The sequence below is a fragment of the Cyanistes caeruleus genome, chromosome 4, assembly GCF_971803275.1.
Source record: "Cyanistes caeruleus chromosome 4, bCyaCae1.hap1.1, whole genome shotgun sequence".
NCBI lineage: Eukaryota > Metazoa > Chordata > Aves > Passeriformes > Paridae > Cyanistes > Cyanistes caeruleus.
The window spans coordinates 6,255,497-6,274,924 of record NC_141704.1 but is presented as its reverse complement, the minus strand read 5'-3'; the positions used below and the strand labels follow the sequence as shown (position 1 = coordinate 6,274,924).

Sequence of the window (19,428 nt, the reverse complement as noted above, 5' to 3'; positions counted from 1 at the left end):
AAAAGAGGACACAACAAGCAGGCGCTTTTTGGGTAGCTGCAGTGCTGCCTGGGAAAATGCCGGGGGTTCTTGACAGTGTTTTCATAGCCTAGACAGAATGCTGTGAATGTGTAAACATTACAGATTAGAAGAAGAGAGTGAAAGAGAAAATATTAAGTCTTCCTCAGACTTAAATTCTGGTCTTCCCCACCCCCTGTCAAATACCTTTGACAGATACCCACTGAGCGATCCTTCTGCAGCATCATTTGTGCTATAAATGTGTTACCTCCTGGCAATATGCTTCTTGAAAAAGAATTGCTTCCAAAGATCAGTTAATTATAATTACGTTAATGGAAACATTTTTATTCTGAATTATGATAGCTGACTAACCAGGATGCAGGTCATTTTGTTTATTATGCTTGTGAGGGATCAAGGGCTGTACACAGTGATCCATAGAATCCCGTCCTGGTTAACTCTTATGTCTAATACCAATGTATTTCATCAGGTTTATAACATGTACATGATTTCTTTATTCCCTATAATTTTGAAGTCAAGGAAGAAAAGCAAAATCCAAGATCATCAAGCACATATTGCTTAGCAAGCTCTCTGTTGAAGAAGAAAAATGCTTGGCAGAGATCCATGGTCTATGCATTGAATATGTAGGACTGCTTTTTTTCTCAGACAGAATCGACTCAAATTGTTACATTAAATTTATGACATGGTTTCTTTGTGGTTCACCTTGTGTATCTGTGTCAGAATTGCTGTGAACTTCCATCTGGTGTATCCTTGCCACAGTGGGTGTTTCGTCAGGATGTGTGGTCTGAGAGGTGGCAGTTGTAGTGACAGATTGTATGGAAGTATCAGTTGGTTCAGTATCAGTCAAAGATAAGAGTGAACTATAACCAAGTTCTGACTCATGAGTAACAGATGAAATTATACAGTTTAACTCATTTTAGTGTGTCTTATTTCTAGGAGTCTTTTTGAAATTGCCTCTATACTAAAGCAGCTTTAGTGTTGCTGTCTTAGTGTATAAATGGATTTGAGGAAAGACAAATAGCAGCCACCAAGCTTACTGTGTAATTCTTCAAAGTTTCAGTGATTTGTTGAAATTTATTTACCATGCTTGCTTCAGACTTGCACCATTTTTTTTACTTTGCATATAGAATGTTGTTTACATTTTCTAAAATTATTTTAAGGCTTTGCGAGTTTTTTCAGTTTTTTTCTACATGCCAATTGCCACAATAAAGAGGAGAGGGAAACTACTGTGCATACCAACTTTGGAAACTGTTTCATGTTGAGGAAGGCAGGTATGTGTGAAAATGACTTCCAGTCCTGAAGTTCTTGTGTGTCTCTATTTAAAAGGGAGGACAGGGACCTGTACCAGCAAGGTAAGGAACAGTTTGGAAAAAAAGGAACAACTTCCTTTTTGCAGTTGGGAATAGGTACTGAAGTGCTTCATTTGTTCCTATTTAAATAATTTTTCACAGAAGCAGGTACAAGTCATGCCTTCTAGTTCTTTCTTCCTTTGCTCCCTCCTTCCCAGTTGTTAATTTTTGTCAGTCCATCATACTCTCCTTGCTCCAGCACTTGAGAATGCTGCTGTAGCAGTGAGATAATCAAGTTCATTTAAAAATCAACTATAGGATCTGCAAGGTGTATTCTTGCTTTGGAAGGCCAAGTAGATGTGTTATTACTGAAATTATTTTGTTCAACCTTAATCTCTTTCTTTCTTCCTTTCTCCTCCTATTCACAATATGTTAATATAAGGACAATCAAAAGTTTAGTGGTTCTGTAGTAGTTGTGTTTTGTGCACTATGAACTTAGAAGTCAGTTTATTTAGAGAAAATTTGCAATGTAATATAGTGGCAAGTAATGATATTCCTTTGGTTTTATATCTTTGACTTGAAGATAAGTTGTTTGTTACTCAACTAAATAAAGAATAAATGCATCACGGTGAGATAATCAAGGAAAAAGTTCTTCCAACTGCATTTTTTTTTTTAATTTTTAATAATACTTGGATTATTAAATAATGGACCTCCAGGTAAACCTTACTGCACAACCCTGCATTTTACATCTTATTTAAATGTTCTGAAATTGTAGTTGTTTTGGAAGGGTCTGCTTGTAGTGATCTTCTCCAAACCTCTCTAGGTATAAAGTCATTGGTCTTAAACTTGGAATTTAACTTCAGGTCCAGGAGTTAGAAATTGTTCTTAATATAGAAAAGTTGAGGATTCGGTCTGTAACATTCTGAAGAATCCTTTTTCAGGAAGGACGCAGTGTGCACTGTATGTTTACAAGCTTCCTCTTGGATGGACACATGAATGTTTGCAGAGTGGGAGACGAAATCAGACAGCCTAGCAGGGAGAAGGATTTTACTTGTCTTTGTTTTGCCTAAGTAAATAGGATAGAACTTTGGGTTGCTCTTCCTTCTGGCAGAGATTAATGGACAGGCTGTGAATGAGACTGACATAACAGACATAGTTTGTCATTCCTGTGCTTTGTGTGGCTCAAGAGACTGACATGGATGTGGATAAATATGCCAGTAAAACTTAAAATCTGAAATGCTTGTGATGAGCAGCTGGAAATAGAAAAATGGAAAGAGATGACCTCTTCTCCCCCTCCCCATCTAACACTTAAGCAATGGGAACAGAAGGTCTCAAGGCCAGAGAATGTGGCCTGTGGTTTGTTTTCATGTTATGGTTTTCAGAACATGTAGTTGGCTTCCTAAACTGATCTGTGTGTGTGTGAGGCCTCTCAGTGCTGTATAGGAATTTGGTTTTCTGAAGTGTTCACAGAGCCTCTTCAGGCCTGACAGTTATTTAAAGTGATCACATAAAACATGATTCCTCTTTTTTTTTTTTTTTTGGGTTAGCTCTGCAGAGGCTTTGACAAAAGGCACTTCTGAAGGGTCTTTGTACATAAAGGCACTTCTGAAGGGTCTTTGTACATTTTCCAAATGTCATTAAAAATGTTGTGGGGCACATAGAGCAATCTGTCTGTGTAAAATTACCTGACAGAAGTAATGGCAATACCTCTGCTGAAATGGTTCTCTGAGCCTCTGGTGGTGGGTGAGAGAATGCCTGCAATATTCCCAAGATTTCCAGCGTGCTTCCTGGTATGTGAGAATTCTTCTCACGTACAAGTGTGTCAGAGGTTTCTCTTTGAGGAGGGAGAAAAGGAACCCAATCAATGTCTTTAGCAGGAGCTTACTTGTGCCTGATGGAGTTTCTGCAGGCTGGGTTTAATTTTAGTTCTGTTGGTGGGTCTGACGCTGGCTCTGCACTGCACCGGAGTCTTTCTTTAAGCATTACGTGAAATTTCATGAACTGATACTGACTTGAAAAGAGGATGCAGCCACACTTGTTAGTTACTGAGCCTAGGGGAGCACGCTGCATCTGTCAGCAGTCATTTCAAGGTTTTTTTTTTTCCCTTTAGCTGCTTTGTGAACGTTTCCTTTAAACTTTATTTAGAGACATCAGTATGCGTTTTCTGCAGTAAATAATTCTAAAATGTTCTGTAGAAATACATTTAGGACTGCTTCTGTTTTTTTGTCTCCTTGTGCTGAAGTCACTTTAAATCCATCATCCCAGCCTGTAGAGTCGTCAGGCAGAAATCTTCCTGGGAAGGTAGATGAGTTCTTCCTGCATCAGTTTTGCTTGAGCATACTGAAGGCAGCCATGTAATAAGGTGTAGTAATGAAACCTGTTGGAATTTTAGAGGAGCACCTGGTTCCTTTGATCTTGCTAATGAGCAATGATTCAAGTGCTACAGATTGTAAAGGATCTGGTGTCGCCAGCAAGACGGAGAACAGATGCTGCCCGGAAAGGTAAGAGCAGCTCTGGTATATGCTCAGTGTTCTCAGTAACTTGCTGTGAATCAGAAATATTCTAGAGTTTGGTTGCAGTTAAATTGCGTACTTGATACTTAAAAATGCTCTTTGTTGTGGCATGTACAGCTGCCAAAATTTGACTTAGAACTATATTAAGCCTAATTATTATTGTTTTTGCAACTGCTGCTTTCCCAAAGAGAATCCCAGTGATGTTTATTATGCTGAAAACTGAGTTTGTCAGCATCTGTAACTGGTTGTTTTTTGTTTTCTTTTTTTTTTTGTGGTAAAAACATTTTTGTTGTCGAGAGAGCTGAGGCTGTGAAAATAGCAGTTGTGTTCTGTGTAATCCCATCAAAATAGTTTTTACAGTCTTAATGCTGTAAATAAGAATAAGAGTAAAAATGGGCTTCTTCAGTGCTTATGGAAATGAGAGACTGGAAGTACACAGCTGCACTGCTGACTAGGTTTTACAATTAGATTATTTCTAGATTACAACTAACTTCAAAATCCAAAATGCCTCTTGCAAGTGTATGTAAAACTACTTGAAATAATCAGTGATTGTTTCAATTTAATTGATGTTAAATGCTGTTGTTATTTACTTCAGTGTGTTGAACGTTTGTTTTTTCTTTGCTAAAGTAGTGCCATCTTTTGTCGTATCTGGCACACATTTCTAATGAGGAACTGATTAAACACTTCTTTTATCTTTTACATCTTAATTATTTGCTACTGCTAAATATTTGGTTTGTAGAGGAACTAAATAATTTGTAGGGCTAACTTAAAAATTTCACTTCTTTCTTACTAAAATTAGTTTTCTAGGACCAGTTTATTTTGTATTGGATAGTTTGTGAATAATTTGGGATTTACAGCGTCTGCCTGTTACTGTGTCATTTGTCTGTTCTGCCCTTATGTGTAATGTGTGGCTTTGGCAAGTACCTTTATTTCAACCCAAGTGACATCAGGCTGCTCTAAGTGTAATAAATCAGTTAATGAAACACCTCTGTAAGTAAACAAAAGGAGTGAAGGTAGAACTGGGCTCAGCTGTTACCCTCTTATTCTGAAAGAAAAAAAATACAAGCTTCCTAATTACTTCCTTAGATTTTGCAGCAATTGGTGGAACATCCCCCCAAGAGTTGTATAATTTCATCCCAGTGAATTACTCTATTTCAGCACTGTTCACTATTCATTTTTGATTTTGTGCTGCTTCCAGGGAAGGACGAAGGGGCAGAAGTTCTACTTGTCTGTTCTGCACATACCTCATTAGTCAGGCAGGATTTTTATAGAGCTACTGTAAGAACTGTTTAAAAAGATGTAACACCAAAACTCAAAAAAATACTTATTTATAGGAACAGATTTAATGGGAATTGAAAGGGAAAGCTTTGAAAAACATGAGGCAATGCTCTTTCTCAGTTCTAACGCTTTTAAGTTTTTTTTTTCCTGATTGTTTTACTCCCTTGGTGAAAGACATTAATTTTGGTCATTGTTTGGGTGGTGTTCTCAAGCTGCTACTATCTGAGCTAATTAGGTGTTAGCTCTTACAGAACCTGGTGGTGCATCTTGACAAGCAATATTAAGATCTTAACGTAAAAAACATTCAAGTATTCTGAAGAAAACATTTACAAAAGATGCAAAATGCTGACAGATTTTGGTGATCGATACAGTAATTTGAGTACACATTAAGTTTTTTCCTTCACAGCTTGCAACATTAGGCATCTGGTGTACATGGAGGGCTGTATTCTGCAGAAATGACTCATTCTCAGTATTGTTCTCAGGAGATGGAAAAATGGACTTGCAGAGAAAGAGTTGCTAGGAAGTCCACTGTGAATATGAGGTGAATCCATTGAGACATGGGGGATGACATGTGAAGTATTTACCAAAATGCTTTCAAATTGGTGTTACTGAACTGTAAAGATTTTTGAATCCCACTCCTCAGGTGCATCCTCTTCTTTCCTTTTAAAAAGTGTTTTCGTTAGAATATAATTTTATGGGAGGTAAATGTTACAAAGGAGCACAGTGTATTAATTGCATATTTCATACGTAGTATCAAGTTAAAAACTTATTTAAAACTGAAGATCCTAATCAAGTAACGTTTTTTATAAATAGTACATAAGGTTGGGGGGAAAGGATTCCTCTGCTCTCCAGTTTTCCCAAGATTCATTTTCAGACTGAGGCTTAGGAGCACCGTTAATAGCCAAAGAGTGTCTTTTTGCATCCATCATTCAACATCAGAAGCTTGTTATAAGGTCTGCAGTAAGCACAGCTACTGTGGAGATGAAAATTCAATCCCTGCAGAAGAAATTCCTGCAGAATGCCATTTAAAAGAACCACATTATTAATGCTTCTTGAGTTGAAATGTGGATTTAATGGGGTAGCTGAAGAGCCTTACAGAGTTGTGGAGTCTTAATTTTTTTTTTTTTTATGGGCCAGTCTATTTTCATTGTGCCACAGGTTAAATTAAATTCAATTTTCTGTATCATAAGAGGTTGATAAATAGGTGGTTTTCAAGACTAAATCCCAGAGTCAGGCAGTTGTGAGCATGAGTGTCCACTTGTCTCCCAGACTTGCAGTTCTGGTTTTGTCTTCAGTCTTTGGCTGCTGAGGCTGACATCAGAAAATCCTTCAGTAGGCCTGGGAGTCTTGCTTAGTGAATACACGAAGTGAGCTAAACAAGTAGGTTTTGATTTATAATGTATCACATTTCCACACTTTTTAAAATCTTGTGCTGTTTAAAAATTGAATTGCTCAATTTTTTTTAGGAAAAAAAGTTCTATAATTGTTTTTCATAATCTTCCAATTGCAGTGAAGCAGAGTGTGTAGAGTTTGTTGTTTGGTTTTTATGGGTTTTGTTTTTGGGAAACTCCAGACTCTTAGCATATTTAGATAATATCACATTTTTTAGAGGAAAAAATTACCATTAGTCATTTCTTGTCAGAGGGGTTACACTTTACATCCCCTGCAAGTCTGAAGGTTAACATGAAGTTGTGAAAAAATTTAAGAGGTTGCCATTATTTTATTTATGAAATTGAAAGTCTGCTTTCAATAGAAGGATAAATCATGGCAGTATAAAATTCTCTTGACAAGCATTCTAATATGAAGCCAAACATTTTATGAGATGAAACCTTTCTGAATTTTAAAAAATAGTTCAGATGTTACTTGACCTAGAGAAATATATGTAGAGTATAAATCTACTAATTATTTTCTTCTTTTCCATCACTAAAATCCTGGTTGAAATTCAAGTTGTTTAAAATTATTGAAGAAATACTCATGTTTACTTCTTTCCTCCCTTCTTCTTACAGATGGCTACAGCAGAACTTAATTGGAAGCATCACCTTGATGTTAGGCTATAAAAAAAGATGTTGTATTAAAACATTTCTAGCAGATGGGACAACTGAATTGAATTCACAGAATTAAAAAGGAATGCAGTATTTCAGTGTGAGAGAGAGAAAAATGAGAGAAAACTTCAATTTGATTTTTTTTTTTTAATGGAATGCAAGAGGAGTCATGTTTGGTCACTGCACTGTTTGGGCCAACGAGATGTGTAAATGTTGGGCCAGCCAGGGACAACTGTGTTTAAATTCTCCAGTAATAAATGTTGCTTGGGAAGTTACTGCCTGGATTCGGTGCAGACAGTACTGTGGTGGTACCTTGTATTTCAGACTTAGACTTGACAAGGAGTGAACAGTGTTTTTTTGGTTTTGTTTCTCTGGGCATGGACTAAGTTGATTAGCTGCAAGATGGAGAAAATAAAATAAAGGTCCTGCATCATGTAGTTGTGGTGTTTTCTCTTTACCTTTGGTGATAGTAGAGGAAAAGTGTACTCAAATCAAATGCATTTCATTGAGGCATCTACTGAAATATGGGCAACTTCCTTCAATCTCTTGATTTTTGTTTGTTATAGCATCTTTGCAGGGAAGGCTGAGAGTTTTGCCTCTTATGGGAGGTTCTAGGGTTACCTGAATTTCTTATTTTATTTCTTCTTATACTGTTATAATCCTGGTTGAGCATTTTAACTGATAAATGCTGGATTAGAGGTAAAGGTTTCTCTAGGCTCATATACCTATCCTTGAATGACTTCATTTTTTAATGGAGACTGGCCAGAAGACCCAAGATAATACAAATTAATGAGCTCTTCAGTGAGCTGCAAGCAGGGAGTATATTTTTTTTTTTCCTCATTAAATATTAAATTCTGCCCACACCAGTCAAGATAAAAGATAATGTATTGTAGTCTGCAGCTCATCAGTACAGGTACACAGCTTCAATTCATAATTTACCCTGGCAAAGTTTCTAGCAGTGTGACTGAGTTTAATTTTATTTCAGCAGTTCTTCTGACGTTATTTGTGTTGAAGTTTCAGCTGTGGTTTCACAAATAATTGATTCTGGCAGAAATGACTTCTCCTGCCTTGCCTCTGCTGCTCACTTGGTCTCTTCATCTCAGTTCAGATCCCCACAGAGCTTTACCTGTGTTTGTGTAGCCCTCAGTGGTTTGGAGTGGGACACTGCACTTTTCATTCTTGTTGAGCTACTGTAACCTTGATCAGTTTAACTAAACCACCTGCTGGAGCAGTTCCACAAAGGTGCTTGTGAGCTCCAAGGAGAAGCCAGCAGTGGGATATGAGTGAATCCATAGGGACAGCCTTCCTTCAGTGCTACCACTGGCTGAGGCTAATGGAGAATACTGGTGGGACTTCCTTCTGCTGGAGTGTGAGGAATTCACCACAGGATGATAAAGACACAAGTAATAATACAGTTGGATCACTGCACATCTGGACACACAGTGACTCATCCAGAGTGTTTTTACCTAATCTACTCTATTTCTGTCGCTGGCATTCACTATGTCTCACTTTAAATAGTAGTAACTTTCATGGGTTACACATACATTGTGGCTTTTCTATTGAGTTTCTTATCCTGACATTTTACTGCCTTTTTACTTAGCTTGAAATTTTATTCTTCTTTGTGTGATGCCAGCTGCAGTGATTAAGAAAGGTCCTGGTGCGGCTTCACCATATGTAGCTGTTAATGGCTTACTTTAGTGTCTGTGTATTTGGTTATTAGGTAGGTAGCATCATTAAACAAAGTCTGTAGATGTTGTATCTTGGGAATTTGCCTGTGGCATAACAAAATTAATACAGACAGCAAGAATTAATTTAACAATGGAGTAACTACAGAGAAAAGAAGCACTACTTGATCTCTCATTATGCAGTAATGTTAGTCACCTGAAATGAGCTAATTTACAAGCAGGTAAGCACAGCAAGGCAATTCATTGTCAGCCTCCCACCATGATTTGTTACTCTAGTGTGTGTCTGGGTTATTTTTGGGAAGGTGTGACCCTAAGCTCATGAACTGTCAACTGTAATATTTTCAATAATCCTGAAATACAATTTTAGTGTTCTTATTTGCAGCAGTGGGAAATGCGGGAGCTTAGCATAAAATATTCTTGTACAAGTAGTCTTGAAAAAGAAGGAAGACTAGGGAACAGTGCAGTAGTGTAATAGGGAAGAGCACAAGTGGTTTGCAGTAATGTTTCTCCTAGATGGGACAGAAATTTGGTTCTGTGTACATCAGCACAACTGTTTTGGCATCACTGAAGCTGATCTGACTTGCTGTGTGTGGGGATCTGCAAATCCTGTCCTGGTTTCACTGCTGCAGGAGGCACCTGGCAGCTGGGTGAAAAGACCAACTGAAAACAAGGTGGATTTGTTTGGTTGCTTGAAAGAAGAGGAGAGTTAATGATTTATTCAAGTTTTTGCTTAACATTTGGGAAGATAAATGAGTTACATGGTTTTGAGCTTGATCTGGTAGGATGAGTGTATTTGGCTTTTTGGTTTCAGTGATACTTCAGCTGAGACAAAGATTCTGTTTGCTTGAGGCATTTGGTCCACTATTCAGTACAGCCAAGATCTCAAGCCTGGATCTGAACATGGTGAAAAGCTGTTTGTAACCTGTGCCTTTCCTTCTCTACCAGCTCTTGTGCTTTTATCAATGAAAAGTGGATTTTACAATTAAGACATTTTAGTTTTGGTTTGGAGACTTTTGAGAAAAGGCTGGGAAGTTCTGCCTGAAGGATCTAGGAAAACAAGTAATTCTCAGTCTTGTATTTTCATAGTTCAGGTGAACATATTTTTCTGGTCTTGATTTTGTCGGGATGGCAGTTGCATTGTGCATATGCTGTTTTCAAGCATGTAGAACTTTTTTCTTCATTTTGATTGTCAAAGGGTAATGCTGTTGTTATTTTACATGATCAAGTATATTCCTTTCCTTGAAGAAAATATTGTGTTGAGATGTGCACACCTAAAGCAACAAGGGATCATCTAATTTTTTAAAATATGTTATGTTCTTAAGTTTTCAGTATTTTATCCTCATGCTTATGGAATTTGGAATCCAGCGTTAAAAATGAACGCTGATGTCCATGTTTGTTAATTGGGAACCTGTTAATTGGTGCAGAATTTATTTAACAAGCTTGAAAAGGTGTCAGGTTTTTTTTTTTGTTAAATTGCAATGGATATGTTTAAGCAGTGGTGCAGAGATAAATGCTAATATGTTTTCAATAACTTAATATGTGGTGAATATTTCAAAGTGACAAGGTCTCAGCTGGACATTTTCTGCAACAGATAATTATAGCAATTGGGTAGCTTAGACAGTGCTTTGGTGTATATTGACATTCACAACTTCCCTGGACATCTTATCTGGGCTCTTCAAAGTATTTTTGTCCTACTGAGCTTCTAGATCTTTTGGTATAGCTTGTACAGAAAACATCCAGACTTGTCCCATCAGCTGTCAAAGCAATTTTTTTTTTAGTTAATCCTGTCTAACAGCAAATAAAAATATTGGTTTTTCAGTGGATTAGCTTCCACTATTTCGTCCTTCTGCTTCCAAGTCCAAGCAGTTTCTTCTAAAGGAAATTATCTGTCAGCATTAGTATTAAACTATCTATAAAAATGTTAAGTTGAACTGAATTTCCAGATCAAACAGAAAACTTAATTAATGTCAGTTAATTAAATTCTTGATGGAAATGAGAAAATAAGTACACAGATGCCCAAGACTGCTGCTGTCTCCTTGCTAATAAAGCAGCTAACAAAGCATTTTTAGCAGCACCTGGAGGGGGCAGGTCCTTGGTGAAAATAATTTCCCCAAGGAGCAGACTGCTCCCTGATGCTTCATGTCCCAGGTGATGCAGGTTTTCCCCCCCAGCTGTTACTTTCTGTAGCATTATTGCATGTCAGCATAAACAAAAGCAAATAGATGTGCAGGCGCTTGATTGCATGCTCTTTGCTCCAGGAGAAGAGCACAACCCCTGGGTCAGGTATCATAGTCACTTAACTCTGCACCCCAGGCCAGGGTATAAATCTTGCGATGTGCCACATGGGCTCCATGTGCACAAGTGGGATTTGGTGTAAAATGAGTCTGGACTGACTGGCCACAGCTCCCATGAGCAGATTCTGTCCACATGGAGAAGCTCATGGATATTCAGCTTGTGACTTTGGATATTCTTGTTTGCCCAATACCACTACTGGGTTGAATGTGTTCTCTACTGTCACTGGGAACAGCTTGAGTGCACATTTGCATGGAATTAGTGATTTGAGCAGTAACTCTGCAAGACAGGATTTACTTGTTCCTTTAGTCTCAGGGTGTTCTGAAGACCTCAGGGATTTTGTAGCTTTTAAGCCGGGTTCACCTGGATTCACATAGTTGAAACCGTACATCCTTAGGGAGTGAAAGTTGTGTGCTGCAGTTGATATTTTTCCCTCCCTTCCCACTGTATGTGTTGTAGTTGGTTTTGTTGTTTGTTTGATGTGTTGTGTTTTCTTTAACAGTAATTTTTTTGTCTGACACTATCGTGCTTTCTGAACAGCATATTATCACAATCTGGATGCTCCACTCCTATGGCACATTTTCCACAGGACTATTATAGTCTAATGCAGATACAAATGAAATGCAAGTGGAATGCTAGGAAAAGCAGTCTCCCTATTTCCCTGTGGTTTAAATTCATCATTGAAAAAGAGGTTTCTATTAAAGTATCTAAAAATCAAATGTCTTTTTCTTGGCATTCATGTTACAGTGGTGTAAGTGATGGCTGCACCTTCCCCTCCTTGTACCACTGCAGGCACCAGTTATATATGAACATGTAGTATTCAAATATAACCTTTCTGCTTATTATTTTTCCAGGAAGAAATAGTGAAGTCCTGTAAATTTTGTAGGCAAATCGGACTGCACAAAACTTTCTGCATTTATTGACTGGCAAATATTTTGATTCCATGGAAATTGAAGGGGAAATCAGTTATTTTTTCTTTTCCTTGTTTTTAGATGAGACATTTTTCTTTTGAGATTTACCTAATGTACTAAGTAAGATGAGTATGTAAACATTTTAAGAGGAATAGGAGTGTGAACAGGCAAGTTTCACCATATCACTAGGTGATAATTTTTTCCTCAAAATATTTTGACTAAAGGCCACTCTCCAAGGCCTTTTTTATCTCCACTTGGTCAGAATTATAGAGATTAAGGCTGAGTTTCAGGCTTATTTTTTAGAAATAAATCCTTCAAGGTTTTAATTAATAATTTTGGTTTACTGATTCCCGTCACAGAATGGAAGTGAAGCTTTTATTGCAAACCTCATTTCTGAATGGGAAATAGCAGGAGTCTGAAGGACATGGTTGTAAATGCAGTTCACAGGTCTCAGCTGGAATGTGAGAAGTTGCCTTGATCTGAGACTTCCTCTTGCTGATAGAAAAGGAAATACTGTTTGTGCTAATGAAGGGACTTTGGTAACTTGAATATGCTGTGATCTCTCTTAGAGAAATATTTTCTGTTTCATTTAAAGTCACATTGTTTGGATTGGTGGAGCAATTCTTCATCACTTTCAAGTGTTCAGTGTTCCTGGGATGCTTCCAGGGCTCCCCAGTGTGCAATATACTGCTGATTTCAGGCGTTGCACTTTGCTGTGTGATGTATAAATGGCTGCACCATTGCTCTGTGTCCTAATTTTTCTCCTCCTATAAAGAAAAAGACCTGACTAATCCTTTCCTTTTTCTGATGACAGCTGTACATTGAAAAGACTTTTAAATGTTTTGAAAAATTTCCCCATCTATGCTGCAGCTGCATCAAATCTTGAAGGCACCGTGTCACATCACCGGGTAAAAGAAAACGTTGTGTTCACAGACTCTAGTGTGGATCACACATGGCACAAATCAAAGATATGTTTTTGTCAATTCTGTGCTGTAAATTAGTACCCTGGCTAGGTTTTGAAATATGTGGGATGAATGCTAGTCTGGTGCTTGCCAAATCTATAGATGAAAAAGAAAATAAGCTACACAGGCTCAAATTCCCACTACTATTTAGTTTATAGACGTTGGAATGACCTTCTAATCTGTGCAGTGATAATTGCCTGTTTTACATAATGTGTAAAGCTTTGCAGAGGAGTGTTTGTAGTGATGGAACATGTATTAAAAACCATTGTCTGGCAACTAATAAGAATGTAAAGCCATTCCATAAATAGTGCAGATAAGCTCTGAAAGGAGGAATGAGCAAATATACTTAGGCAAATCAAAGGACAACTGTGCTGGGGCCTGGACATTTATCATAGAATTGGCTCATGAACTGCATCCATGCTGGCAGGGAGTGTGGCACTGGAGGCAGAGATGGAGACATGGAAGCTGGGAGTCCAACATTCCACTGTATTTCAGTAGTTTTACCCAGGCTAGATCAAACCTTGGCCTTATCCTCTGGGTAGAACATAACTTAAGGTAGGAGTGCATCTCCCAGATAGTTGAACCTGGAAGCAATCCAGCTCTGCATACTTCCAAGTCTCTTCCCAGCACAAAGTGGAGAACAGTAAATAGATATGATCTGGAGCTTTGCTCCAAAGCGCTCTTCCAATTTAGACTAAAATGCTATTTATAGAATTGCGTGGAACTAAAGTAGCCTTTTATTCCAGATTTATGATCTTGGCATTGGATAGAATGGCCTAATGAGGTTTTTCTTGGAAATAAGTGGAATTTCTGGTAAGCTTAATATTTCAGGGGTAGAAAGGGGATCAAGAGATTATGCACTAAAGCACTGAAGACTGGCATTTATGACTTGGGTTTTTATACACTCTGAATCGTGAGATTAAGTGCTAACTTAATGGCAGAGTTTGTTTGGCCACTGTACTGGCTTACATGGCAAGGTTTTGGTAACTGGCTGCAGAGGTGGCCTGTGTGAGAAGAGGCCTGGGTCTGCCCCTGAGTTGGGAACAGCCAGACACTGCTTGCTCCAAAACAGGCCCATCCTTGGCCAAAGCTGAGCCCATCAGTGAAGCTGATGACACCTCTGAGCTAAGATAAGAAATGCTAAAAACCACAGTGCAGCAGTTATAAGGGAGGAAATCAACTCTGCAGACCCCAAGGTCAGTGGAGGAGCAGGAGAGGGTGTTTAAGCACCAAAGCAAAGAGTCATTGGCAGCTCTGGAGAAGACCATGGTGAGGCAGCTGTGCCCTGCAGCCTGTGGAGGTCCATGGAGGGAACAGAGATCCACCTGCAGCCCCTGGAGAGCCCATGCTGAAGCAGGCTCCTGGCAGAAACTACGGCCCTGGAAGAGGAGCCCACAGTAGGAACAGGTTTTCTGGCAGGAGCAGCAGCTCATGGGAAAGGCCCCCACTGGAACAGTTTGTGAAGGACTGTATCCCTTTGGAGGGATCCCATGCTGGAGCATGGGAAGTGTGTCAGGATTAAGCAGCAGCAAAACCCAAGTGCTATGGGCTGACCTATACTATTTTTAATTGCCAGTAAATTTCCCAAGCCAGCTAGGTTTTTCTCATGAGTGTAATTGGTGAGTGACCTCCCTGTTTATCTTGATCCATGAGCTTTTTCTTCTTTTCTTATCCCCCAGTTGAGCAGGAGTGAGAGCAGGTCAGTGGGCACCTGGCAGCCAGCCAAGGGTCAGCCCACCACAGCAATGCTGAGGATGTGGACAGACGTAAACTTTGCAGGCCTCTGTTCCAGTGAGTTCCCCAGTTCAGGCTCTCTGAAGCTGCCAGTGATGGCAGCACGAGCAAATTCTGCATTTGGGCTTTTCTGTCATGGGTTACAGTGCACTCACATGATCCTGTTTACCAGCTCTCCCCAGAGCAGTAACTTGCAGCAGAGCGGGAGACAAAGAGCAATGATGTGGTCAACAAGCACTGTAAATCCAGGACTGGATGTCTGAATGATGTCCTCCTGCCTGTTCCTTTATGCTCTCTTAACATACTCTTAGGTAAAAGCTGTCTGTGTTAAAAAACATAACAAAACTAATAAACTTTGTAACATTTCCAGCTACTGGTGTGTAGTAATTGGTTTTGAGACAGTATTTACTGGTATGCCAGTGGACATTTTGGAGCAATTTTGACTGGTGTTAGAAATTCTAAAGTCATTGCTACCATTAGGAAATGTCAACAAATTATCCCTTGCATCCTAGCTGTGATATAATTTCATGATATGAGGAGCCTGGAGAAGAGATAATCGAATTAGGGCTAATGAGAATATACTTGAATGTGAGGTGGTTGCAGGGGGCAAGGGGACACAACATTTATGTGACATATCTGAATCATTCCTGCTGCTGCTGAATTGCTATTTAATAGTTTGGTCTGGGCTTTGTTTATTTGACTAAGCTGCCTTGGCAGTTTCTGATTACTTTTTAATTTAAAGCAACTTTTCTGCAGTATTTCTTATTTTTCCTCTCAAACCTATTTTTACTTGCCTTTTATCTGTCATGCAGCTTTCATCAGTTCAAAGTTTTCTGATTAGTGGGAAAACCTTTGTTTCCAATTACAAACTAAAAAAAAAATGCCAACTTAAGAGTTTCATATTTGGGAATTTATTTTAATACAGATATTACAAAATATCTTATTTCCCAACCGTTCTTTTTCATTCTGAGCCAAATGTGGAAAGTTCTTCAATTAAAATTTGAGCCAAATCCTATAGTCCATCTGAAAGGCTGTAAATATTTGGTATTTTATTTATATGAGCTAAGAAGCGTGAACTTAAAATACTGATGGCTGAATGATGTATCAGGGAACTGTCTGATATTGGGTTAGTAATGACATACCAGTTTCACTGAGGAATAGTTACCTCTGGGGTGTAAGAATAAGAAATTTTCCTTACTTGCCCTGAGGTGGCCACAAAGCAGCTGTATCTGGTACTCACATCATTGCAGTCTTACAAATATGGCAGTGTCATATATATATATATATATATATCCCTGTGTCATATCCTTACATTCTTAAAACTTGGAGCTAAAAGGTGACTATAAAAATTTTAAAAGAAGCTAATTTATATCTTATTTGTATTCTTTCTGTGCTGGTAAGTCTCAGTTGTGTGTTGGAGAAAATTGTGCTTTATAAAGTTACTTACAGTTCATAGACCCGTCACACGAATTTGTACAGTAGCCTATTCTTCTCCAATTTTTTCCTATTTCTTTATCTTACTAAGAATGTGCAGTTGTTTTGCATCCATATTTTGTCTCCATGAGTTTTTCTTTAGGCCTTTGATTTTTAATTTTTTTTTTCTTTAATTTCAGCATTGCTTGTGTAAGCAGAGGGATACCAAATAGTGCTGATGTAATAGACAGTTGTGGAGGAGGAAAACAGGTGCAAGGTGGTGGGAAAATTGCTACTCAGATTTGATGGAATGTTGTAATCCCATACCCCTTACTGATGATGACCTCTGCATGCTTTAACTTGACAGCTAATTATAGTCAAGCAATTTGGTACATCATCCTCTTAAAATGTCATTCCTTAGCTAAAGCATCATACCTCCTCCCCTTCTCCTTTCTGTATCCTTTTGTTATTGTTTGCATTTGTACAGTCATTAGGTGTGACTTCTAAATTCTCACCACTCTGCTTCTCAAGTCTCAGAAGGTGTTACATTACCAGAAAACAGTGACACAGGTCACTGCCTCGCTGTGGGCTGTGTGTCAGGGTAAAGGTTGCAGTGTCCAAGCTGAACAGCAGTGCTTGGGCTGTACTTCCATCAGCCCTGGAGCTCTGTGCTCTGCAGCCTTCACCTGCATCCACAGCATCAGAACAGATTTGGATCTCTCAAACAGAACGCGAGCTTCTCATTTCATTCCCACTAAAGATTGTTTTACTTAGTAAAGCCAGATTAGCTGAGTTTCAAATCCATGTATTTGTCTTGTGCCTTTGCTTAAAATCCTGTCTGTTTATCTGAGAAAAAGTGACTTAGTCTTTGTTGGAGCTGGTGATTCAGTGAAACACCGCCTGGGCTCAATAGCACCTGAAGAATAATGGCTGTTTGTGATACTGTTTTAATTGAGAGAACTTCCCCAGGGCGTGCAGCTGACTCATTTTTCAGAGAAACCTGTCATCAATGTGTCTGAGGTAGCTTGACTGTTACCCTGGGATTAAGCAGCCTCTTGAACCTCAGAACAAAGTACTCTCTGAGGCTTTTGTTTTTTTACATTTATAGCACATGTTATCACAGTAATGTGAACCACTGGTTCCTGTTGTCAATGCTTAGGTTTTGTGTGCTCTTCCAAAACAGTAGGTGGTGGAGAGTATGTGAGTAATTTTATAGTGTTCAATAGTTATACCCACGGCTTTTTCTCTGCCAGGGAATAAAGTGAGCTGGAGAAGGAGAAAGTGTAGAAATTCTGCTCACTATTTAAGTAGAGTAAGGTTTATACTGATGACTAATGCACCCTAAAAGCTGTTGTCTTTAGTGTCGATTATAGCAAAACAAATTTAAGTTGAAAGTTATATTTCTTCTTTTTCCCCAGCCTGAAGGGAGACTGAGTTGTTTGTAAATTCTTTCAAGAACTTGCTGTCATAACAAGAAGTTTGTTGTTAAATGTAACAGTTTCAGAAAACTCTAAAACGGGATAAATATTTGGTAGTTTTCATTCACTTTCAGATTTGTATGACAGCAGATGACAACTACGTCTGCTCAAGAGAGAAGCGTTGATGAGAGGCTGTTGGATTTTCATCCAGTTTGAAACCCTTGAAGTGACAGCTCCTTATCCTTCCAAAGTGTTGTAATTTGAAGGAACATGCATTATGTTCATCCTCTTCATTTCCCAACCCATTGCTAGACCTTTCAGGAATACGTTTGCAGAGATGGTTTTGGTTTACTGCATTACAGTTCCTTGCTTCTGGAAGAGGCTTTGGCTTTGTAGTAACATCAGAAATGCAAAGTTGTCATTTCAACACTTACTGAAGAAATGTATTCAGTGGTAAGAGGGAACCACAATACGTAACCAAAATATGTTTTTCCCCTGCAAGTAATTTTGGGTTTAACTTCACTGATGAAAATTTCACTGATGAGTTTGCTGAATTTTCATGTGAGGTCAATGGATTTCAGAATGAGTGTTGCCCCTCATAGAAAGGTTTCCTGCCTGGTCACTGTGTCTACCTCTCCAAGTCAAAAAAAGACTTTAAAGGCCGTATAGGTTCATGTAGAGCTTTGACCTCTAAGTTTTCTCTCTGCAGCTGGTTTTAGAGCTCAAAGCTGTTGTCTTGTGAAGGTTGGGTTGTTTGGTTCACGCCTGGGTAACCAGTCAGCCCTGTTGCTCCTGGTCCGTCTGAGCTGTACAAATGAGAACTTGAACCCTCCCCAAAGTGCTGAATATCTTAATTGCATGTCTACAGGCACAGCAGACAGTGGGTGGATGTGTGTTTAAATCCCAGCTGGTGCTGTTCCTCCTTCTCTCTGGTGGAGAGAACAGCTCATGTCTGCCCTAGGGGAGGGTTCTACAGAGGGTCTGCTTTTCCTAGGGAACAGGATCCTGTTTGTCAGGTGCAGCTCCACAGGCTCAACCAAGTCGTGACTCTTCCTGTGGATTTTGATTCTGTAGGGGATATGAAATTCACAGAGATTGAGAGGGATCTCTTGGGAATGAAATAGGTTACATGGGCTGGACTGGAATCCATAAAAGGCTTTATTTGTGTATTGTCTTAGAGCTAATGCTTGTAACCTGGAATAGGGATTTCCAGAGTACTGCATCACTGTTTCTATTAGATGAAGTAAGCTTTCTCAGTTTACTGAGTTTAAAACTGATATTTTTTTTTTTAATTTCAGGTGATTTTCTGCTGAGATATGGGAATCTGTGACAAATAGTCAGATTTTTCTGGGTTATGGGTATTTTTCTTTGATTTGGCTTTTTTCTTTAACGGTTTAGTGGTTTTAAAGCAGATCATCATTAGTAGGTTCAGTATTATTGACTTAAGCAGAAACAAATAGATATTTTTCTTGGTGCCTGTGTATAAGGCTTAGACAAGAACTAACATGTTTTGCAGTAGGAACTTGTTAAGGTTTTCACAGCATGTGTTGGTAGTTCTTAATTTTGTATTGGTACTGAAATGAAACTACTGATTTTGAGAGAAGTAGCATTCAAAACTTGATGGTGAGTTTGTATTACTGAAGTAGCTCAGTGCTTATCTTCTTCTAAGCCAATAAAAAAGTGTTACTGCTATGCCTGTTAATGCACTGATTATTAGTTATTGTTCCTGTGCAACAGCAGTATAAATTAATAATTGTCATCTTAAGTCAACACTGGATATTTGTAAAATGTTTTCAGAGTATCCAAAGAATGAGCCAAATGATGCTTTCTGCCGTAATTTCTTAATTGAAGGAGATCCATAACTTTGGAAAACTCT

General features: G+C 38.6%; 1 protein-coding gene across 38 annotated transcripts in view; it reads left to right on the top strand.

Moving 5' to 3' along the window:
* The window catches only part of USP6NL (USP6 N-terminal like), a 110,062-nt gene that overhangs the window by 19,470 nt on the left and 71,164 nt on the right, over positions 1-19,428 (top strand). Inside the window, exon 1 of one of the 38 annotated variants that reach the window (XM_023918746.2) lies at positions 3,346-3,805. The exons of the other annotated variants lie outside the window; for them this stretch is intronic. Within the exon in view, the coding sequence (XP_023774514.2) occupies positions 3,733-3,805 (73 nt within the window). The 5' untranslated portion in view covers positions 3,346-3,732. Of the gene's footprint in view, positions 1-3,345; positions 3,806-19,428 lie in introns of those variants that run through there. 38 annotated transcript variants of the gene reach the window in all.